Below are 25,755 nucleotides of genomic sequence, written 5' to 3'. Positions count from 1 at the left end.
CTTCTCTCAAAAGTCAGAAATTAATCAAACGTAACATTTAGCCATTAAAACAACATTTTCTATTAAGGACTGCAAGTAAATAACTATGGAAGCCCAATCCTGCCATAAATAACTGCATTGGGTATCTAAATAAAAAATGAAGTGCTTTACTATTTTGTCGCCTTTCTGCCTAAAACGGTTAAATGAGCAATAAAAGCAATAATAATATTTTAGCATTAGAAACACTACTGCAAGCTTATACATACAGTACTAATGGATTAACCATTACAGAAACATACAAAAATACTTTAGGTACTTTTTGGTTAGTTTAGGGCAACTGTGGCACAAACATTATATTGGGTGTTGGTCTAATTTTCATAAACATACAGCCATAGTATTTGTGTAACACTGTTGACAATCAAAGAATCCCCATTTGACACGTGTTTTTACCAATATTTGGAAAAAGAAAGAGGACATACCTCCTAGTCTTTCATTAACATATGCTTCTGTGACATCACAGTATGCATGTGAGATAAGGACAATCCATTATTTTTTGAGAAGGGTTTTCCTAGTGGGTAACTTAGTTGACAATTGCTTCTTGGACACACATAAAAAATTATTTTATATCAGAACAAAAACAAATGAATTCTGTTCACAAAAAAACATGTGAACAAAATTCCCACATGAAAGGGTATGACGGTGAAAAGATAATTTATATTAATGCTTTATATTGATGACTACAGTATTTAAAATAATATCCCACGGACATTTACCCACAATTATTGACCCCTGAACCATTTTTGATCTGGTCCAATTCAAAAGTCCAATTCCGATTCTGCATAACGTCTTCAGGAGCTCCCTAGGGACTTTCTGGTATAACCTCTTAAAATTCTAAATATCTGATTTTACAGTCCTGGGAATGTTTACTCACTTTACGCTGAACACAATAACTGAACCAAAACATCTGTGTTTCATGCTTAAAGGGGACCTTTTGAACTGGAGAGTGGAGAAAACACTTCACTGTTGGAGTAAACAAGAGTAAACAAGAGACTGAGGAGATAGTGATGCAGGATTGAGCAATGATTCCTGCACTAAGCTACACAACACGAACAATCAAACCAGTCTCTGCCTCTTACGGAATAAATCAAACCTGTCACATCTGCCTGGAGGGAGCGTAGCATATACATGAAGTGTTTTCGCACAGCTCTGGCAAAACACTGAATTCACGTTCCCCTCATCCATCATTAGACGACCTCCGACTGGGTGGTACAGCGATGATATGGAGAAGCTTCTTCATTCCCTTGCTCATTCTGAGTTATTCGTGCATGTGTGATGTGAGGTTGTTGCTTTTCAAACCATCTGTGCGTTTTCGTCTGAGCTGACCCATAAGAGCCTTCTCTGGTGTTAGATCTTGAGTCAAGTGTTTTGTCACATATTAGAGAATGTCTTTCCAGCTAGTCAATTTGTTCTGGTTGTGAAGTACTCAAACTGTTTAACAAACATTAACATATTAACTAAACACATTTTGCACAATCGCACATTGGAATCTTATGAAGTTGTTCCACCAGCGATGCAAAAATCTGTCGCATCGGAGGTGAAAATCTCTGTCAGAGGTTTGTCACATTCCCCGATTAAAAATGGAAGAGGGCTGACAGACTAACCGACAGCCTCTGACATTCTTTCAGATTCCCTGTCACGTATCATAACGCCCTATTCTGTCATAAAATCAATGTAAAACTCGCTGAAATAAGAACGGAAGCACTGTGTAAATATAACCTGAATTACACTCTTAATAATAAAGGTGCTTCAAAAGGTTCTTAGATGCCATAGAAGAACCTTTTTTGTCTAAATGGTTCCAAGAAGAACCTTTAACATCCGAAGAACCTTTCTGTTTCACCGAAGGTTCTTTGTGGCGAAAAAGGTTCTTCAGATTATGAAAAGGCAAGAAAGAGATGGTTCTTTGTGGAACCAAAAATGGTTCTTCTATGGCTTCGCTGTGAAGAACCTTTGAAGCACCTTTATTTTTAAGAGTGTCGTATGCAATATACCGAGAGAAAAAAATAAAACTACTATACTGAAAAGACACACTGCTAAAAATACCCCAGTAGCCTATAAAATTTAAAAACATCATTTCGCAAGAAAGTGTAACATTATACTTTTACAGTAAAGATTGTATTGTATCCTTGAAGAGAACTTCCCTTTTCCAACTCTTCTTATACGAAGCCTGTGGTCAAACTTTTCTCTATTGATGTAGACTTTGATTAAAAACCTCAAATGGTTTAGGACTGAACAATCTCCAATAAGTCTGTGGTATATATACATTCATATTAAATTTTAAATGTATTATTTTCTTATTACAGTTCTTAATTGACAGAAGAGAAAAAATGTTCTGTGATGGATGAAAGATCCATATTAAAGCACAGGAGCCAATGGCTGTGTAAGGTGAGCTGAATGCTAAGCGGACACATAAAATGAATTTATAGGCAGCGTGCAGCTCCTCTTTAGACAGTTACTGAAGCCCTTGGGAAAGCACTGTGTCTGTTACCATCTCATGTGACATCAGCACATAGATCATAATCTCTGTATTAATGAGCCGCTCTCTGGTGCAGAACATGCACGTGAATGCCATTCTGTTTATGAAAGGAGTACATTAATCTAAAGGGTTTCATTTACAGGCAATAATTTAGTATAAAACCTGGTCTTTCAAGAGTCACCGTTCATGAGACAGTATGATAAAACACAAAAGCATGGTACAACACATTATTATACTGTACCATATTTTTAAGCATGCATCGGTAAACAGTTCCATTATTTACTATGCAGCCCAACACCTTCAATCATTCACGCCTCTCTGCATTGTAGAGTAAACGGTACCAAAGTATGTAAATTCTAAATAGAGATGCCTCTATCTAATGATGCAATGATGTTGACACCTCAATTTAACCAAGAGATGCTTAGACCAGTGCTGCAGGCGTTTGATGCATTTTAAACTGAGGATCGATCTCGGAGGATTTTTTTTGAGCTCATTGCAGATACAAATATTCATTTAGATCTTGTTCTATTAATGATCTACATGTATATGTAGTTGGGTATTATTATACTTATAGGTTTTAGAAGGCTTTTTTAAAAACACAACCATAATCATAATCTGTTTTATGTGCTGCCTGATTCATCACAGCTTTGTAGTCTGTAGGAGAGGTTTTATTCATCATTGGCATTCAAGAACTGTTACTGTGAATCCGCACAAAATGCTATGACCTTCAAATGATGTGTTTTGACTCAAATGTAAGGTCAGACAGAGAAAACAGAACTTTATTAATGCTAAACGTCTTTCCTCAAAATATGCAAGTGGCTTTTGAACTACTGTGAAACATATATGCCGGGAGGGGAAAAACACTCATGGGCATTTCAGGAAAAGGTATACCATCTGTGTCACCCATGGCATTTAATAAACAAAGCACAAGTGCTTAAAGGGACAGTTCACCCAGAAATAAAAATTCTGTCATCATTTACTCCAACTAACCCTTATGTTGTTCCAAATCTGTATAAATGTCTTTGTTCTGATGAAAACAGAGAAAGATATTCAGAAGGATGCTTGTAACAAAACAGTTCTTGGCCACCATTGACTACCAAAGTAGGAAAAATTACAATTGTAGTCAAAAGTTCCCCAGAACTGTTTGCTTTCCTACATTCGGCTAAATATCTTCGTTTGTGTTCAATAGAACAAAGACATTTATAAAGCAAATTTTCCTGCTACGGTAGTCAATGGCATTACTTTACTTTGCCTTTACATTAATAACCATGGCCTTGCTCTTTAAAATAATTTCATTGGAGTAATCTAATGTAGCCAGTTTGAAGTCAAATAATATTTTTCATAATAATATGTTAACATATGAATGAAGCACAATTTTAAGTTACTTGACAACCGTATAGATTTAGCGTGCTCTTCCTCCCACTCTGTCTAAAAATCCGCGCAAAAACAATGGCCCGGGTGAGTAAATAAAGTCTTAAAATCATGTAAAAAGTGCATGAACATCCTCTTGTGTTACCATCATTTTCTCAGCTCTGAATATTCTAGTAGGACAGGAGGCTGACAGCCGTGAAGTGCTACAGAGTGCTGGTGATATTGTTTTTTGAGTTCTTGCCAAGAGGCTGATCGACACTATACACTGTGTTGTTCGGCTCTGTCTCTGGAGAATAGCAGTCACATTCTGAGCCAGAATCTGACAGAAGATATCTAGTACTTTCAATGACATCCTGAGAATGATATGAACGTGCAAAGAGACATGGCGTGATTCTCCTGAAATAGAGCTCCTCTTAAAAGTTGGTCAAATTGAATTTCAGATTCAACTTTTTCCATACACTAAAAGAGTATGGTGACATTCTTCTAAAGTTGTTAGCTTAGATAAGCTGGAATACTTCTCTATAGTTGATAATTAAATGTGGGAACCTCAACAATAAGGGCTGCATAATGCCAGCTCAAAATTATTTCATTCAATGTGTGAAGGCAGTCCGGGATATCAGTCTTTGTTCATTAAAAACTTTATGAAATTCTTTCCTCTGGTGAAAATGAGGAATAAAACCCTGTTACAAAGTTGATAATAAAATTAGAAACGGAACAATGGCAGCCTTTCTGTCACATCTTATTTTGGTATCCACACATGGTCTGACTGACAGACAGCCAACTCTGTAATTTGTGGTAGAAGCTGCTGCACAAAATGCATTTAATGCACCATCCATATTACTAACTATACTGTGAATAAAGCAAGAACAGTTCTAAAACACTTCAGAATGAGCCTCTGTTTAAGTTTAGTACGTTAGTATAAAGTTCAGGCTTCTTTGCAGTCTTGCACTTACAAAAGAAGGAAGATGAAAGCACAAGACAAAACCTGAGAGTTACTTAATGTACAGTAGTTAGATGACAAAGATTATACTCGATACTGAGAACGGGATATTCTTTAAGAGTGGCAGTGTTTGAATTTGCTGATAGGCTGATAGAGTCTAAATCACAGCTTTCAAACAGATTCAAAGTCTTGCCTTTTTTTAAGAATATAAACAAAACATTTTTTTTAAACATATTTTCATTATGCAGATTAACCATACACAGTATATGGGAAGACATATGGCAGGCGGCATCATAATCTGCAGTTTTAATATAACATTCATAGCTTCTGAATGGATATGTCAGGGATGTGGCAGAAGAACCCAGACGCAGACAGTACAGGGTTAACAAAAATACTTTTAATAACAAACAAAAACCCACGATAGGGAAAACACGACTAACAAAACAAGAATTCAAAAACAAACACTTCCCTCGGGGGGGTGGGGGTAGTTTAGTAAACAAAGTCCAACAAACACGGCAAGGCGGGGATAATATAAGTGGTACTGGGACAAGACACGAACATGGTAGATAAAAAGAACCGGCACGGGACAGAGAATACAAGGGGTTTAAATGGGAACACTAACGAGAGGACATAACCATGGACAGGTGAAGGGAATGAACACTAACGGGGAAACTAACAGGGAGATAACATGGGGCAGGTGAGGGGCATGAAACACTAACGGGAAACTAACAAGGAGACTACACGGGGCAGGTGACGGGCATGAAACAATTAACAAGCAATAATAAGGAAACGAGAGGGCGGGAACAAAGACGAGACCAGAGAGAGCGTATGGCAAGCCAAAACAACAATAAATGTCTCTCTCCACATTAAACACGTGGGTCTGTCATGATCCTGCCACAAGACTGAGAATCCCAATCCCTAACCCCCAGATTCACCCAAACAAGAGGAGCGAAAAAAACAACAAACAAATATATACATATTAAATATATATATATATATATATATATATAAAGTACACATACTACATAAACATTATGAATAAATGGGGGGAGAAAATTTACAAAAAAAAGAAAGTAATTTTTTTCCAGATGCAAAAATTAAAGTAGGTCCTTTAACCAAGAGCTATTACGGGGAGGGGTTGATGATTTCCAATGTAAAAATATTCGTCTTCTGGCTACCAGTGAAGCAAAAGCAATAACATCAGCTTGTCTCTTGTCAAGCAATCCAATCACAGGACTTACTCCAAAAATAGCAATAATTGGGCAGGGTTTTAAAGAAACATTAAGAGCTTCTGATAATGAGTCAAAGAAATATGTCAAGAATGAGACATAATGTCTTCTATTATAGTTTTATATGGCTGATAAGGAAAGGAAGAGAAATTCGTTTTAGCAAAATCGTGTAGCTGAAAATAACGAAATAGGTTAGGCTTGGGAACATATAATCTATTTAGAAAATTATTAAAGGACATGAATATATTATCAGAAAACAGATCATGAAATGAACCTAGGCCTTTCCCCCTAAGATGTGCAAAAGTTGAGTCCAGTGCGGAGGGGACAAATAGATGGCACAGATAGGCATAAAAGTAGACAATGTATGTAGTTTGAAGTGTTGGCGAAACTGTTTCCAGATTCTCAGTGTAGGGATCGGGTTGTGAGTACACTTAGAGGGGCACTGTAATTTGGAATCAAAAATTAATGCATATAATGAGTAAGACCCACAGGAGCTAGCTTCTATCCTTCCCCAGCTACTCTCTGGAGGATTACACCATGTATGTATTTTCTGAATATTAGCAGCCCAAGAATATAAACAAATAATTTTATATTTATCATTATTTTGCCAAAATACTGTAGTCTGACATGGATTAGAGAAGCAAATAGATTTTTCCAAGAAAGCGCTGAGAGAGATTGAAAGTGCACTAAACTATATTGAGAAACCAAGACCATAACAATAATCATGATCCATAATCAATGGATTTGTGTGAATAAGTAAAATAGAATATCATAGAGGTACACATCAAAATCGCCAGTGTTAAAAAAGGTCAAATGAACATATATACTGTATAACATACGTATATACTGTATAATCCACATTATCGAAGTGTGGATTATACAGTACTGTATACACTGTGAGAGTTAATTTGTCCTTTTTTAACACTGGCGATTTTGCTGTGTAGTGATAAATAAGCAGGTTGAATTCTCAGGTTTTAAACGGGTCATATGACACGGCTAAAACTAATATTATCGTTTGTTTTAGATGTAATGCAATGTGTATAAACGATTTAAGGTTCAATAACGCTGTATTTTCCACATACCGTGCATGTTTGTATCTCCTCTCTGAAACACGCAGATGTTTTACAAAGCTCATCGCTCTGAAAAGCTCAAGTTAACCAGTGCGTAGTGATTGGTTGAATACTGCAAGCGTGTGACGGAAATGTAATGCCTCTTACCATATTTGGAACATCAGGATCCAAAGAAATTGTACTGACAGGTACGCCCACCTTAATTGTGTAAGTAAGACAAGTTTACTTGTCCGAAGGACAACCACATGACAATGCTTAATGTCAAGCCTTGCTAGATCATTTTTCACGTGAGAACTAATTCAAATGTGTAACAAATTTCATTGATACAGCAGTCTTTATAAAGGGAAATATTAGGCTTACTTTAAATGCAGAACTAAGACGGCCAGTAGGTGGCGTTAATTTTCCTACTGAGTTAGGGAATCATTTAACCAACTTGTTCAAATCGCCAATTTGAATCATTAACTCGTCCGAGACATTCAAAACACACATTCATTTTGGAGATAAACACAGCAAAAGGCAGATGTAAGTGTTCAAATAAATATTGATGCGCATATGCAACATTAACTACGGTACTACGATACTACCGTTTCAAAAATAGAGAGGCATCGCGAGTATTATGAAGCTTTAGCATCGCGATGCTACCGTAGCACCGGTACACCGTGCAACCCTACTTAGAACACACCAAAGACACAGAAAAACACGCATTCGCACCATATGACCCCTTTAATATGAGGTTAAAAGGGTTCATTTTCATGCTGATTTCATAGTGACAAAAAGCCACCAGATTTGATGAGGTGATTAAAAATGATCAAAAATCACCATACCATATGTACCTGTAAATGCCTCTCCCTTCCAGCTGATGGCAAATGTGATGCTTTTCAGAAGCCCTCTTCACACTTCCCCTCTGTAGCTGTGAATAACCATAAAACAAAAACAGTTATTCTTTCATACTGTGACACATTGTCTCATAAATGTCTTGCAAATGGTTTCAGTTAAACTTTGCAACCATCTACTCTATGTATTGATGCATCTTTTTAATGCTTCAAGTGTGTGTATTCCCTCTGCAACTAGGACAGACATCTCCTGCTTGAGCACTGACCTTGAGACCATTGTTTGCAAATATGACAAAACAATATCTACACTCACAAGAGAAGGAGTTTCTCATTAGCCCTCCCACCCACAATCATCTTGAGTTCATTCAGTTTAACCTTCACACACACACTTTCTCTTGTGAGAAACATAATATCATCAACACTGATTCTAAGCCACTCTAGGAGGCCACCTTTTGCATTTAATGCACTGTGTAGAAAACTCTTTGTCAACCTGCTCCCTCTCAGCGCAGAGCACCAAGAGCAGATTAGCCATGGAGGGGAGTTCGTTCAGGGCACGGCACCAAGGGACTGAACTGTTCATTTGTTTCCATGGAAACAAACAGAGAGGAAAATGGAGTACCAATAAATGTAGCCTGGAAACTGTCTGAGGTGCACAGTGCCAAAGTGTGTATCTCTTCAGGAAGACCAGATCAGATTGGCAAAAGGCCAAAGCAAAGCAGACCAGAAGTGATGGAACATCTAAATGTGATCCATTTTCATGCTTGAAATTACCTTATTTGTCCTGTTGAACAAACTGGCTAAGCTAAAGGAGATGTTCAATTCTGCTCACTATACTTCACAAACTGTGACTGAGGAATGATGATTGCGATGGAACGGTGCATCACCCTACCATGACTGTGTGATGACTAATTCATCACAATTGTAATAAACCATGCATGACTCATTACATTCCAGCTGTCATGAGGGCTACAATGACCTCTATAAGCAATTTAAAATGCAATACAACCAAGAACAATATTATTGGTTTGATTAAGCTTAAATAGGTGAAACAAATTGGAGAAAAAAAATTGCTGACAATTTGCTGAATCAATGCTTTAAGATTGGAGGGGGCTGTGGGGTTGGAATCAGGTATTTCCGTCTCTAACCTTTTCTGGAACAAAGCACAATGTATACTTGCAGTATACAGTATCAAACAATTGTGGAATTGTCTTACATCATAACTGTAATATGGCACCATCATTTTATTTATTTATACCATAAATATATACCATACAAGACCCTCAAACCAATGATAAAATGCAGATGAAGCTTTAAAGAAGCATTAGTTCTGCTGTTTCAGAGGGAAAACCTCAGAAAACCACTGAAGGCCAAGCTCTAATCCCCTAGGACACCACTACGTGCAGTACCTTCAAAGAACAAGGCAAAAACACAAAGAAGCCTAGATTCTCTCAGCATCTCTTGGGTCCATTCCAGCGTTGCAGGGGCAAGAGGAATCAACTGCGATCCATTCACTTACTGAGCACATGACTATTCTCTTATTATATCTGGGGATTCTTTTTACAATGCTCATGGTTGGAGAAAAACACCGAACAGAACAAAGAATCAGGCATTGCAGGTCTTAAATAAAAAACTGCTATGGGTTTTTGGATGTTTCGGAGACAAGTTTTTTTGGAATGAAGTCACTATATGTTGCAATGGTTCAGGGTGCATGTAGTGCTTCTTATAAACACACAGGGATAGACTGGCCATAGGCAGCTTCAGAACTTTTCCCATAGGACAAGATCAACTTGTGACCTGTCAAAACTGATTTACAATACACAAAGCAAATAAACAGACTTTAAGTTCTGACATCATCTAGCCAGCCCATTCAATGCATAATGATGACGGATCCATTGTGTCATGAAAAACTGTATATAACATTTTTTTTTGTTTTATGTAATAGTATTCAAAATAATATGAATACTTTTGACTCAAAGAATGATTAAAATCTTTTAAGTGAAATTAAAAATTACAATCCTTTTTTTCATGAAATATTGCAGCGTTTATAGTAAATAGCTTATCAATGTGGGTCATTTTCTTTTTAAAATTCATGTACCCTCATAATCTTCAGTTAAAATCAGAAAATACACTCCCTGCCCTGAAATGACTACCCATCTCAAATGACGTAAATTAGACTGCTTTGGCTGAGCATATGTTAACTCCTCCCCTACAACTGTCAGTCTACTGCCAGTTTCATTTAAAAATGCAACAGCTGTTTTTATACGTCCAATCAATTCGCAGTGAAAAACACAAGCCACGGCTACTGATTTTCTCCTTTGAAATTCCCTTTCACTCAGAAATGCGTCAGAATACAGTTTTGTCATACTTTTGTCATATTGCATCGCGTCTTATCCTGTGGCAAATTTTCTTATTATAAAGGATACTATAGTCATTTGTTGCATCGCATCGTGTGGCTCGCGTGCGGTGTAGACAGTGCAAGGGCTTATGTTTATAATCTGATGCTTAATGTTTGGCAACCGAGCTGTAAAGTGCACTTCCGTAAAAAAATAAAATAAAGTGCACTTCCGTCAACAGAATGGCATGTGCAGCTAAATCGGAGCTATCATGCTATGTCATGTATTCAGACTTCTTTACACTGTTAAATGTGCTGGCTTTTCATGCTTAACATGGTTAACTAAAAAGTCACCATGAAATCAAACAGGAAAATTCTAAGTGTTTTACACAGTGTTGCAGTGATTATTAGGGGTGTAACAATACTTCGTATTACGATATTTTGCGATGCAAAAATGTTACGATGCGCATAGTAGAGAGATGGGGATATTTTACGATATGTTTAATTCTATTCGTTCAGCGGTCAAGACGCTACCTACTCTGCGCCAGCGCATCACGTGTGCTTATCTCACATATGCGGTAGAGAGGGAAGCACAAGACACAATCTGTGTCGCCAAGTGGTTTACAAAGTATCATATTTTCCTTCACAATCGCCGTTAAAACACAGGAAACTTGAAACATGACTGCAGGCGAGTCACCCCGAAACTCATTACAAAGGCAGCACAAACGTTTTTAAATGCCAATGTTTGTTTTTCCGCTAACGTGAGCTGCTGCATAACGTGATATACAACATAAAGCCAAAATAAACCAGCGCTGTTCTGATCAGAGAAGCAATGAAGTGAGTCGTACTGTATATTAAAAGATCGAATGACATGCTAAAAAACAAGTATGTGATTTGCATGATTGAAGAAATGTGATACAGTTTATGCAATATGTCTTTTTGAAAGATTTTTCTCATTCATTACTGTTAGTGATGGGTCGTTCTTGAACGATTCGTTCATTTTGAACAAATCTTTAATGTGACTCGGGAAGAACGAGTCGTCTCGGGGAGTGATTCGTCCAGTCACGCATGCGCATTGCGCAACATTCTATGGGTCCTGTGACAAAAGAACGAACGACTCAAACCCGAAGACGCGAGAGGTGAACTAATCAATTCTCTTTCTGGCTCAGACTGCATTGGTAAAGCGTACAGGGCTGTCACGTGATGAACGAATGACTCAAACCCGAAGACTCGAGAGGTGAACTAATCAATTCTCTTTCCGGCTCAGACTGCATTGGTAAAGCGTACAGCGCTGTCACTTGATGAACGAACGACTCAAACCCGAAGACTCGGGAGATGAACTAATCAATTCTCTTTCCGGCTCTGACTGCATTGGTTTATCTTACGAAGCTGTCACGTTGTGAACGAACGACTCAAACCTGAGGACTTGTCAGATAAGAGGTGTGGTGAGCTAATCAGACTAAAGAACCAGGTAAACAATGAATTAATCTTTTCTGTTTCTTATAGCATTATAATTTTGTATTGTTTGTAATGTGATCAACGTTTGCATAAGTAGTAGATGTGTTAGGAAAGCAACATGTAACATTTTAATTATATTTTGCTAAAATGAACGATATGACTCGAAAAAAAGATTCGTTCATTTTGCTGAACGAGACTCAAAGGTCCGAGTCAGTAAAATGATCCGAACTTCCCATCACTAATTACTGTCTCAAGCAAAGACAGCGCAGCTTCAAAGGGACACGAGCCAATAGCGCTTGAGTGTGAGCTCTGTCAGAGCGTTTCATTGGTTGAATGTACTGAATGAACACGCCCTTCACTGAACGAACGAGTCAATTGAGACAAAATGAGACTGAATGAACTGCTAAATGTCGTTCATGGTCTAATATTCTCTGTGTTACAACAATGCATATCCAGTAGTTACTCAACTTTTCTGAAAAATAAAGGTAATGACCTGGTTTAATTTAATTCCAAGGTAAAGTAAATTAAGTCGAAACAGTTAAATCTTTGTATGGAACATTTAATTACACTAATTAAATGAGTTTATCCAGATAGATTTTAGTAGACTAATATAATGTAGATTTCGTCGACTAAAAATAGACTAAAACTATGATAAATTGGGATGACTAAAACTAAATTGCATTTTAGTCAAAAGACTATGACTAAAACTAAATAAAAATTTGCTGTCAAAATTGACACTGATCTTAATTCTAATTTCAGTTAAGCCTTAAAATGTTAAAATTCTTTATTAAGTTGTATGTGCAACAAAATAAGTTACTGAAGTTATTAATATTTTGAAAATAAATGTTATTTGAATTTCAGTTTCATTTTTGAATTTTGTTCAAAATACCGAGATGTGTATCGTATCGTGAACCTAGCATCGAGATATGTACTGAATCGTGAGCTGAGTGTATCGTTACACCCCTAGTGATTATTATAAATGATTTATCCGTGCACACCATTATTTAAAAAAAATGTATTTGCACTTGTAATCTTTAATCAAAAACATTAAGCTCCTCTCCCCCTCTCAACCACAACACTTCACCACATGACGCAAGCAACAAAAAAGATTTAAGACTATACTGACTGTCCAATGGCCAGGCATTTTTAGCTTTCGCCTCCAGGCCCAACTTACAACCATCCAATCAAAAAGGGAAGGGCAAAATAAAGCCTCGCCCTACACTTTTTTCTAATTTCAGAAGCCGTTTCACTCGGACATACGTCACGATACAGAAAAGAAGTCAATCGCAACTTTCGTTTCATGGCGACTTTAAAAATCGAGTTGGACGTATGACGTAGTATTTCTGTACTTGATACACTCCCCCAGCACTCCAACTTGTTTCGGAAAGTTTTTTCTAATTCTGGATCCCTGTGTCGTCACAGGGATCCTATTCCTTTTATTCCCCCCACGAGCCAACCGACAAGCGAGACCCGCTTACCATCAAGGTTATCTGCGCTGCGTCAAGATGGGCTGCGCTGCAGCTCGTTACTCTTGCGATAGTGAAGTTTAGATGTGTCTGTTTGTTCCCAGCATTTCAGTGATGGATGTTATATAAACGGTGGATATAACGCTGGATTTGGAGATCGTTTGAAACTGATAGCTAAAGGCTAAAAAATTCCGGACTTGAACTGCACGTGGTAAGTCAAACTAAGTCATACGTCTGTGTTTTTTTGGCTATCAGCATGTACGTGCATAATGTACAAAACACGAAGGGATGATGTGTTGCTTGCTCGTGCTGTAGTTCCATCCCACTCTCCCCACTAGTCCCACCTCTAGCAGCTCGTGTTTTTCCGGAAATAATTGTACAGCTATAGCTCTCTTTAATCAATTTTATCAAACTAAATACTATTCGAGGATACGACGTATGCAATACTACTGTATAGGCACTCAAGATTAATATGAGATTGGCAGAAACTGCCTGTAATGCGCAATCTTTAAATCAGCGCAGAATTGTGACGCAGGTCAATCTACAATGACCTAAAAGTCGCATGAATTCAGATATGATCGTTCAGATTGAGGTCGCATTGCGAAATATCAGACCTGTATCTGATTTAGGACCACATACACTCACCTAAAGGATTATTAGGAACACCATACTAATACGGTGTTTGACCCCCTTTCGCCTTCAGAACTGCCTTAATTCTACGTGGCATTGATTCAACAAGGTGCTGAAAGCATTCTTTAGAAATGTTGGCCCATATTGATAGGATAGCATCTTGCAGTTGATGGAGATTTGTGGGATGCACATCCAGGGCACGAAGCTCCCGTTCCACCACATCCCAAAGATGTTCTATCGGGTTGAGATCTGGTGACTGTGGGGGCCATTCTAGTACAGTGAACTCATTGTCATGTTCAAGAAACCAATTTGAAATGATTCGAGCTTTGTGACATGGTGCATTATCCTGCTGGAAGTAGCCATTAGAGGATGGGTACATGGTGGTCATAAAGGGATGGACATGGTCAGAAACAATGCTCAGGTAGGCCGTGGCATTTAAACGATGCCCAATTGGCACTAAGGGGCCTAAAGTGTGCCAAGAAAACATCCCCCACACCATTACACCACCACCACCAGCCTGCACAGTGGTAACAAGGCATGATGGATCCATGTTCTCATTCTGTTTACGCCAAATTCTGACTCTACCATTTGAATGTCTCAACAGAAATCGAGACTCATCAGACCAGGCAACATTTTTCCAGTCTTCAACTGTCCAATTTTGGTGAGCTCGTGCAAATTGTAGCCTCTTTTTCCTATTTGTAGTGGAGATGAGTGGTACCCGGTGGGGTCTTCTGCTGTTGTAGCCCATCTGCCTCAAGGTTGTGCGTGTTGTGGCTTCACAAATGCTTTGCTGCATACCTCGGTTGTAACGAGTGGTTATTTCAGTCAAAGTTGCTCTTCTATCAGCTTGAATCAGTCGGCCCATTCTCCTCTGACCTCTAGCATCAACAAGGCATTTTCGCCCACAGGACTGCCGCATACTGGATGTTTTTCCCTTTTCACACCATTCTTTGTAAACCCTAGAAATGGTTGTGCGTGAAAATCCCAGTAACTGAGCAGATTGTGAAATACTCAGACCGGCCCGTCTGGCACCAACAACCATGCCACGCTCAAAATTGCTTAAATCACCTTTCTTTCCCATTCTGACATTCAGTTTGGAGTTCAGGAGATTGTCTTGACCAGGACCACACCCCTAAATGCATTGAAGCAACTGCCATGTGATTGGTTGATTAGATAATTGCATTAATGAGAAATTGAACAGGTGTTCCTAATAATCCTTTAGGTGAGTGTATGTAAGTGGCTCAGGTCAGATTTAAAAAGATTGGATTCCATGTGGTTTGTCCTGTTCACACTGTCATGCAGTAAACAGATCTAGGTCACATACAGTATGAGCCAAAACATCGTATTTTGGTGAGGCACTCCCTATGAATACATTTTTTGAATATAATTTAATTCTTTCTGTACTTGTACTTTTTTTGTACTTTTTACACTGCAATCAGATTTTTTGATGCAGATCCATACCCATACACCCATAGGTACTGTATACCAGTCCATAAAAGTAACTATATTTCAAGAATTAATATAAGACATCAGGTATTAGCTTAGGATATCAGGTCAGGTGGCATTGTGATAGGCCAGTACTGTTTATGTCCTGAGCTGTCCAGACACTGGCAAACTACAGGTGTTATACATGCACACAAAATGATTAGATGTTGCTTAAGAAGTAAAAGAAAAAGACATCTCTGAGCAGTTTCATTTTACATTTTCTTGCATAGGTTCACATGATGTGCTGCTAGTATGAAAGATTGGCAGAACTAGCAACCGTGAGACATTTAAAGGGATGAAGTGCAAAAAAACAGACACAGTCGTGTTCACAGGGGATTCCACTACTTATTTACTGCATGGCCAGATTTCCTCCCCACCAGTCTGAGATGTTAGAAGCTCCTGAGAGAATCGATATGATTTATTGCTACACCGGTCAAAGGCAGTGGCTCTGACTTCACGTCCCACAGCCTCATAGCAGCAGTATCCACCCGATAAAAGGCAAAGGCAAAAGACCTTAACTCGCTAGAGTGTGAAACTGAGAAAAATGACTTTAAAGTTTTTTATTTGTCCAGCCAAATTAATTATAGGTAGGACACTGGAAATCTGGCAATTAGATGTTTTAGTAATTACATTTATGTACTTAAAAAAACATGAGCTTAAACTTGACTTTTGACCCCTATTTTGAAGTTACTGTCCTCTGCCTTTGTAGTGTCTGCAAAAAGTGAGAAGTCACGCCAAGGCAAAAAGCAGTAATTTCCACATTATCAATATTCAGCTGCTGATCACCATTTACAAAACTATTATTGTAACACCTGTATAATGTTTTACTTTTTAAAAATATATAATGTTTTAAATAAAAAGGTTCAAAAGAGAAATATGATGATAAAATAAGTGATCCTTATATTAAACTAAAACCGTCAGTAGGGGGTGGTAAGTAAGTAATTAAGTGAGTGACACATCGAGTAATTGACTGTGTTTATGAATAGGTCATTGAATCACTGAAACTCACTTCAAAGATTCGTTCAAAGCCAAAGATTCATTCACAATAATTGCCTCGCCTAAAGGACGATTTGATTGATGTGCTGCCAGCCCAGCAGGTTGGAATAATGCTCAGAATTCTTGTGGATTGTTGTGGATTAAACATCTTCGATGACATTCATTACCATGGATTTTATTGGGTTACAAGAAAAGGTAGGATATGGATTTAATTGCGAACTGTACTGATTTTATGTGTGATCATGCTACATGCTACGCTGTCACAGCATTGGAGTCAAATCTTGCAACTAATGTGCAGACCCAGTCTGTCACGGCACAGTAACTTCATATTGACGCACAGCTAAACAAAGGCGGAGTACAGTAACTCAATAAGATTGTTCCAAAACAAAGTCAAAGAGCGGTGACTAGTGTTACAGTGTTCTGCCTTGGTTTCCTTTGGGCTTTTGGAAGTTACTGTTAAGACAACGCATTATTTTCTCGAAAAAACTATGAAATTGACTCAAGATACTTATGCACGTGATAAAGGACGTCTTGAATATCCCAAAAATATCAATAACTAATTTTCGACCAAAATCGAAGTTACGGCCTTTTGCCTTTGCACAGCAGAGTAGTTCAGGCCACTTGAATGCTAATTCATAGTATTGGGTTAGTAATTGAACACTGTGGTACTATAACAATCAATATCAATCATCACAATGCTGAGCTATGACTGAAATTTACAAGACACTGCTCCTCCAGACCCATTTCAGCATGATTTATGAAGGGTTGGTGTCTTCAGTGAGATTTCTGCAGTTATCACACCCCTCACAATCAAGCCATCTGGACTTCAAAATCATTACAAAGCATTTCTCTTCAAACCAACATGAAGCTCAGTTTCCATAACAGCACAGTAGGACACAGTGGGCAGCAGGTAGAGCAGCATGTCTAATGAATTGAGAATGAATTGTCCAATGAAAATATACAGAGGCTTATAGACGGTTTCAAAGCAACAACATAAACAAACGTTACTGCGCATATGCGCTTTTGTGGCCTAAACTTAACTTCCGGTACACACCCGCAAAGAATAGAGTCCCTGCAGATTATTTCTGAAAACAATCAAAAGAAATAACAAGTATATTGCATTAGCTAGCAAGTTCAAATTATTATAATAGTATTTATTTTCTTCTCGGACAGAGGCAATGGAAAAACCCTCATCGGAAAAATAAATAAATAAACAGACAACAACAAAGCAAAACTCCACGAGGGGAGAAAACCACAACAGAGAGCATAAGCTATACAAAAGACAAAGTTAATCTTACTTGAGGTAACTGGGGGAAACAATGCTGGAGACTAACAGCCAAGACTCAAATCCGAGTAAGAAACAAAAGGGAAAAAAACACAACTTAAATAGCCTAGGGGAAACAAGGCACAGATGGCCTGGATAACACTAATGAGGGAAACACAGGGGCCTCTAGAGGCACGGAGAGTAACTACAGGTGGAAGGATGCTGACAGGACCCCCTCCTCTAGGAACGGCTCCTGCCGTCCCTGCCAGAACACCATGGCCTCCGGGAGCGAAACTCTCGGATCAAGCTTGGGTCCAGGATGTCTTTGGCTGGAACCCAGGAGCGCTCCTCAGGCCCGTAGCCCTCCCAGTCCACCAGTGAGCTCTGGACCCTCCAGGAATCCAGTGTCTGGTGGACCGTGTAGGCTGGCTGGCCGTTGATGATCCTGGGAAGTGGAGGAAGTCTGCGTGGGGGGGCAAAGGGAGAAGACAAGACAGGTTTTAGTAATGAGACATGAAATGTGGGGTTTATTCTAAGGGAACAAGGGAGAAACAAAGGGGTTAACTTTCCTGGCTATGCGAAAAGGATTCGACCTGGAGGGGAAGGTTCTTAGTAGCTAACAAAACTCTTTGCCCGGTTCGGAAGTTAGGGGCCGTCCGGCGGGGACGATTAGCCTGACTTTGGAATCTCTGGGAGGTATGCCTGGCCTTCCTCCAGGTCCTCCGACAGCGTTGAATGAAGCGCTGGGCTGAGGGAACACTAGCTTGCGCCTCTTCCTCAGGGAACAATGGGGGGTGTACCCGAACTGGCATTCAGAGGGGGATAGTCCAGTGGCCGAGGACTGGAAGGTGTTGTGGGCATATTCAGCGCAAATGATATAGGTAGCCGAAGAAGTAGGATTAATCGCTGCCATGCACCGCAGGACGGTCTCCAAATCCTGATTAATCCATTCCGTCTGACCATTAGATTCTGGATGAAATCCAGACAAAAGGCTGGCAGTGGCTCCAATGAGCCTGCAGAAAGCCCCTCAGGCCCGGGACAAAAATTGGGGACCTTGGTCGGAGGCAATGTAAAGGGGAATTCCGAATATCCGGAATACATGATACATGAGGAGCTCAGCAGTCTCCTTGGCTGAAGGCAGCTTGGGCAGGGGAATGAACCGGGCAGCCTTAAAGAACTGATCCACAACCACCAAAATGACTGTGTTGCCCTGGGACGGTGGGAGTCCCGTAACAAAGTCCAGCAAAAGGTGTGACCATGGCCTGCGGGGAACAGGTAGGGGGTGGAGCAGCAACTGAGGTCGCTGACATGTAGTCTTACCCTGGCTGTATGCGGGGCAAGCCTCCACATAAACCTTAACGAGGGGGCAGTCGTGGCCTAATGGTTAGAGAGTAGGACTTGTGACCAGAAGGCTGCCGGTTCGATTCCCAGGGATTCCCAGGGCCGGTGGGTAACGACTGAGGGAGGCACCTTACCCCTACTTGCTCCCCGGGCGCTGCAGTGATAGCTGCCCACTGCTCCGGATGTACGTGTGTTCACTACTTGCTGTGCGTGTTCACTACTCTCTGGATGGGTTAAATGCAGAGGTCACATTTCGGGTATGGGTCACCATATCTGACTAATAGGTCACTTTCACTTTCACTTCTTTCACTTAACGTCCTTAATGGACGGCCACCAAAACCGCCGCTGGAGGAAGTCAAGTGTGCGAGCACTTCCTGGATGGCACGTCAATGGAGAATCATGACCCCACTGCAAGACCCGGGCCCGGACAGATTGAGGGACATACAGGCATCCAGTGGGACCACCACCTGGATCGGGCTCACAGGCAAGGGCCACTCGCACCACCCTTTCCAGATCCCACTGAAGGGGTGCAATGATCCTAGACCTCGGAATAATCGATGCCAAAGGCTTCTCTTGAGTTTCAGGGGAGTAGGCTCGAGACAGGGCATCTGGCTTGACATTCTTGGTTCCGGGCCTGTAAGACAGGAGAAACTGGAATCAATTAAAAAAACAGGGACCATCTAGCCTGCCGAGGGTTCAATTGCTTAGCCTGCTGGAGATATTTCAGGTTCTTGTGATCCGTGAGAACCTGGAAAGGGTGCCGAGCCCCCTCAAGCCAGTGGCGCCACTCCTCCAAGGCAAGTTTTACCGCGAGCAACTCCCGATCCCCCACATGGTAGTTGCGCTCGGCATCCGACAGGCAGCAAGACATGAAGGTGTAAGGGTGTAATTTTTCATCCTCACCCCTCTGTGACAGAATGGCCCCTACACCCACCTCTGAGGTGTCCAGCTCCACCATGAAAAGTCTTTCAGAGTCAGGGATCAAAAGAATGGGAGCGGAAGTGAAGCGGCGCTTGAGATCCTCGAAGGCCCTTGCTGCCTCCGGACCCCTGTGAATCTTGGTTCCTCCTCCCTAGGTAAGCACCGTCAAAGGGCCACAACAGTGCTGAAATTCTAAATGAAACTCCTATAGAAGTTTGAAAAGCAAATGAAATGTTGAACCTCCTTGACAGTGGCGGGTATGAGCCAGTTGAAGACTGCCTCGATCTTCTTAGGATCCATCTCCAGGTGGCCAGGAGTGATGATGAACCCAAGAAACTGGGCCTGGGTGACAAGAAACTCACACTTCTCTGGCTTTACGTAAAGATGATTGTCAAGGAGTCTCTGGAGAACTCTGCTAACATGCCCTTCATGCTTCTCCAATGACCTTGAGAAAATAAGGATATTGTTGAGGTATACAAAGACGAATCGATTAAGCAGGTCCCGGAGAACGTCATTAGTCAGTGCTTGGAAGACTGCAGGGGCATTAGTGAGCCCGAACGGCATCACCAGATACTCATAGTGGCCTGTGGGGGTGTTGAAGGCTGTCTTCCATTCATCCCCTTGCTGGACCCGCACAAGATGGTAGGCATTGCGGAGATTCAGTTTAGTAAAAATGGAGGCCCCTTAAAGCAGCTCGAAAGCCGTGGCCACGAGAGGAAGGGGGTATCGATTCCGAACCGTGATCTTGTCGAGGCTCCGGTAATCAATACAAGGCCTAAGACCCCCGTCTTTCTTCTCTACAAAGAAGAAGCCCGCCCCAGCCGGAGAAGTAGAGGCACAGATGAGGCCAGCTGCCAGGGACTCCTTAATGTAGGTATCCATAGCAGAGTGCTCTGGGGGAGACAAGGAGAAGATCCAACCCCTGGGAGGGCATGAACCAGGGAGAAGGACAATAGCACAGTCATAAGTGCGGTGAGGAGGTAAGGAGGTAGCCCGGGACTTGCTGAATGCTGCCTTGAACTGATAATAGACACTGGGGACTCGAGACAGGTCGACAGACTCTTGAGACTCGGAACTAGGGGTTGAGGGACTCTAGATCCTTAGCTGGTTCTCGGGTGGTTAACTCATCTTGAAGAGGCTCAGACAACCCTCCCTGAAAGCAGTCCCTCAGCGCCTCATCATTCCATCCGCTCCTTGCCGCTATGGTCTCAATGGCGAAATCTGCTGTACTGCGGGAACCCTGACGCAGAGAGAGCAGGCGCTTGGAAGCTTCTTGACCGCTGACTGGATGGTCAAATACTCGCTTGAACTCTGCCTCAAAAGCCGCATAGGACTCACAACAGGCATCCTTGGACTGCCACACTGCAGAGGCCCATGAGAGTGCCTTGTCTGAGAGAAGAGTGATAATGTAAGCAATCCTGGAGCAGTCTGAGGGAAAACTTGAGGGTTGGAGCTCGAAAGTGAGGGAGCATTGAGTGAGGAATCCTTGGCAGGAACTAGGATCTCCAGCAAAGGGTTTGGGAGGTTGTAGTCGGGGCTCTGCCACTGGAGAAGGTCTGTTGCCACTCGGGAGAGGTATAGAGGCAGGTGAAGGGCCAGGGTGGCGTTCAGAGAGCTGGTGGATAGAGCTCACCACCTCAGAGAGGAGCTGAGAGTGTTTGGCCATAAGTTCTTCTTGTCGGCTGAGTATGGCTTCGTGGAACTGGAAAGAAGTCTCATGTTGAGCGATCACCGCCAACAGGTCCTTGGAACTGAGTGTTTCTGGGTCCACGAGTTACTCGGTTTTTCTGTCAAGAGCCGGTCTAGAACTCAGGTCTCCGGTGTGGTAATTAGGAGATACCACATATACTAGTCTATACATCTTCAAGTGTACAATGATAATGAACTAAAAACTGTGAATTACATTAATCAAAATGATAACTGTAATTACCATATCAGTGGAAAAATAGACAAATATGACTTTTGGTAATTTCTTATGTCTTCTCATTTTAAGCGCTTTGAGGACCCAGAAAAGCGCTATATACAGTAAATGTAACGAATTGTTATTTATGTCTATCCACATGTATCGTCACAAAAACAATTTATGCACACAAGTAAATGACCACTTAGCCATTGTTGATGTTCAAATCACCAAAACAAACACACCCCTACCCCCATCTTTCGCTTTCATCAGCGCTCGGCTCGGCTAATATCTGCACTGTGCACCTTACTGCCGATTGGCTACAAGGTTGTTTTGGCACTCGGCCCGACTCAGTTGTCTAAAGCGTAATTCGAAAATCGGTTACCCCGTCTTTAAAATAGACCTTCATTTTCTTATCAGCTCACTGGCTAACAAGAAACTTGTCTATGGACTGCAAATTAATTCTTAGATTTGGGAGATTTGCATGTCCAAAACTAACTTTCACCTCACAATGAATTTTGTGCAAACTGAATAAGCTCTTGCCTACAACTACACACTATAGACGGTTTCATCTTAACATAAACAAACTGAACTTCCGGTACACATTCACAAACAATAGAGTGCCTGTAGATTATTTATGATAACAATCAAAAGAAACGGAGAAGAACCGTTACTTGTAAACTTGTCTCTCCAATAATTTCGATACCAAGCTCAACTGCTAGATATCAATGTACCATACGGTTTGTTTAAATGCAACTGAACTACAGGACCCATTCAACAAACTGTTTATTTAATAAAATGAACATACAACAAAATTCAACAAATCTTTTATTTAGTACAATTATAAGACAGTAAAATAATAATACAAATTAATGTTAAGATAAATTAAATAAAATATAAATAGTTATGTTATTAGACAACCACAAACAAAATATTCGGCCAAAAATAGCAAAAACAGCATGACGTGTGATATGATCAAGGAGCAACCAGCGCAGAGAAAGAGAGAGAGAGACGCGCTAATGCTTTATTAAGGCCCAATTCATATTTCGCGTCTTAAAATGCGCGGAAAACGTGAGCCGTGCCAATTTCTCTCCTCAAATGACCTGCGCGCGTGCAGCACTCAGAAAAGGTTAACTATTTCCATCTCGATGCGGCGCCGGCTCGCCTACAAAAATGTGCGCGCCGCACTGTTTGCGCACGCGTCTACATTTAAAAATATGCGCACGGAAAAGACACGAAATGTGAATTGGGCCTTAATGCTGGGTTCACACCAAACGCGAACAATCGCGTTCCACGCTCCTTATTACTCGCGGAAAAGTTCGTTATTTTCACGTGAGTGACACGGTCTGACAAATATTTTCAACCTTTGCGGAAGATAAGATTGACGCGCGTTCGCGTCATTCGCACCGCCTTCCGCAAGTTCGCGTCTATACGTGTCTTTGCATTGGCTTTGTATGTAATTTACTGGGTTACATCACATTCATTCACGTTTAGCGCGAACCCAGTGTAATGGAGCAAACACGTCGGCAGTGTGCACAAGTTAGTTTTGCCACGGGTTTATCACGAGCGTAGTAGCAAAAGTCAAGGCGGGAAGATTTGAAACTGCAGTGACAGATTTGAGAGGTTGTAGATGCCTATTTGTGGTTGTAATTCAAGTCTGAATCTAGGAAACCGTGTAAATATGTGCTATGTATTTGTATCTGCCAATGTATTTTGTAAATGCCAATTTACACATTTGTGACTATTTTTCTGCAACTTCAAATTCAGAAGACAGATTTGTGAGTTTTGTCCATGAGTGCAAATCTCAAAATTCAACTTCAGTTTTTTATTTTACAAGTTTTCACATTGGGGCTGTGAGTGTACATTTTGGTGTAGAGGTACAAATACTTACTTTACAAGTTCCCAAATTAAAATCTACATGCTCTCAAGTTTCGCTACTGAAATATCTTCATAGTTATAGGCCTAATATAGGCTATTCAAGAAGGGAGAGGGCTCAATTTTATTTCAAGTTATATTGTATTATATTGAAAAGCAAGACAAAATATAAAAAGCACATTTTAACCATTCAGTTTGTGCAATAGTGAAAAAATTGGCTAAATAAATAGAAGAAATGAGAAAAGCCATGTTTGGTATTCGGCCTTCGGCCAAGTGTTTCATTTTTATTCGGCTTCGGCCAAGAATTTTCATTTCGGTGCATCCCTAGATGAAACGGTCTATAACATATCCCACAGCATCAAAGTATTTTCATGGAAGGCTCATGGCCTGTTCAATATGCTACAAAGTCAGCTAACATAACAATTGAATTTAGAATGTGGATTTAATGGCCTTTTTTGAAATAGATGAATAATTTTAGGCTAGTACAAGACAAGTTTGATAGACAAGCAGACATGACCACAGAGCAAACATACATTATACATAGCCTGTGTCTCATCACTGACAGTCAGTGTTTTGTGTAAATATTCCTTGTGTCGAAACTGTAGTCAAGCACACTTCTAAAAGACTATGTTACGTTTCATGATCTACAACAAATTCAAGCATCATGTCTTTTCAATCACTTCACCAGACATAATTTTTATTCTCTCCCCAAAGTATTATGGGATATCTTATGCACAACAGGAAACATCTAAGGTGCTTTTAAAAACAAACCAGATGACATTATCTATCAATGTGCTGATTTTGAACAGATCCTGATACCTGCAAAACACTATAATCTGCCTGCAATGGTAGAATTTTTTAGCTTTTGCACAAAGCCATAGTCATAGATTATGTACTGTAAACTCTGACGAAAGTTGAGATCCAAAGAAACACCTGAACCTGAACACTGTCACTACCCTCCCTGACCAATCCCCCCACACCCTCTCACCCAACACTCTGTGCTAAGCCCTCAGAGAAAGCAGCAAAGCTTTTCACCGCAGATGAAAAACAGGAACAGATGGGATTTCTGAATGTCCCTGGACGTTTCACTATGACTCCCTACAAAGACACCCATCTAAACACAGTCTGGAACTGCCTCAACTGTTAAATAAAATGTGGCCTCTTTCCTTTTTCTTTCTAATTAATTGATGCGCTGCATGGAGCAGTTCTCTGACTCACATTAGAAAAAAGCAATGAACACACACCTGTCAGCTTTACCCGCATGCTCTGCCACATGCAGATTTTTCAAAAGCTTTTCCTCAATACACTGCCCCTGCTTTTGCACGCTGGGTCACCATTGATCAGGAATGAGGAAGATACATCACAAATGCTGACAAGTGGAGCTCTCGGCAAGGAAACTTTTAATAGCTGGAGACACGGATATGCCATGGTGGGTAGCATACATGCACTTGCAAGGTGGCGCTCCATGAGTGCAGGCAGCCAGTTGGATCTGGCTCTGGTTACTTCCTGACCCCAGCTTCCTGACACCTCAGTGTGTATTTTACCATTGCAGGAATGCTGTATTTTCTGATCAGCATTCAGCATGCAGGACTGGAACCATCAACTTTATAAAGGGCAAAGAAGGACTTGCTCAGTATTAATTTCAGAGACAGGCCATGGCCTTTTGATAGGCTACAGCAGTCAATGTGTGTTCAAACAATTCTATTCTAACACTATTCTTAAACAATTTCTGTACTTTGAATGAAGGTAAAATGTACGATATATAATTTTGCTCAAATAATTAAAGGTATAAAATTTTAGCAGCATCTAGTGGTGAGGTTGCTAATTGCAACCAACGGCTCACTCCACCGCTCACTTCTCCCTTTCAAAGCACTACAGTGGCTGACACAGGACTAAGATGTAATCACATTTTCGTTTCTTTGGTGAAGGAGTTAACATTTCGGAAACGCGCTCTGTAGAGCAGTTTGTCCATTTAGGGCAACTGTACAAACATCATGGCCAATTCCTGTAAGGGGACCCGCGGTGTACGTAGATAGAAGAAATAGCTCATTCTAAGGTAATAAAAACATTATGTAAGGTCTTTATACACCTCTGACGTCATAGTGATGTATATTATATCCCATTTCTGTCAA

At 40.6% G+C, this 25,755-nt stretch overlaps 1 protein-coding gene across 2 annotated transcripts in view; it reads right to left on the bottom strand.

Annotated features, from left to right (window-relative positions):
- tspan18a (tetraspanin 18a) overlaps positions 1 to 25,755 on the bottom strand; it is a 36,503-nt gene that overhangs the window by 9,142 nt on the left and 1,606 nt on the right. Inside the window, exon 2 of one of the 2 annotated variants that reach the window (XM_057337887.1) lies at positions 7,947 to 8,032. In XM_057337887.1, the coding sequence (XP_057193870.1) occupies positions 7,947 to 7,949 (3 nt within the window). In that variant the 5' untranslated portion in view covers positions 7,950 to 8,032. The remainder of the gene's footprint in view (positions 1 to 7,946; positions 8,033 to 25,755) is intronic. The other variant, XM_057337893.1, reaches the window with a different exon arrangement.

This window comes from Triplophysa rosa, linkage group LG1 (genome assembly GCF_024868665.1).
Source record: "Triplophysa rosa linkage group LG1, Trosa_1v2, whole genome shotgun sequence".
Lineage (NCBI taxonomy): Eukaryota > Metazoa > Chordata > Actinopteri > Cypriniformes > Nemacheilidae > Triplophysa > Triplophysa rosa.
Note: the sequence above shows the minus strand (reverse complement) of the source record. Positions and strands in the feature narration are given on the sequence as shown.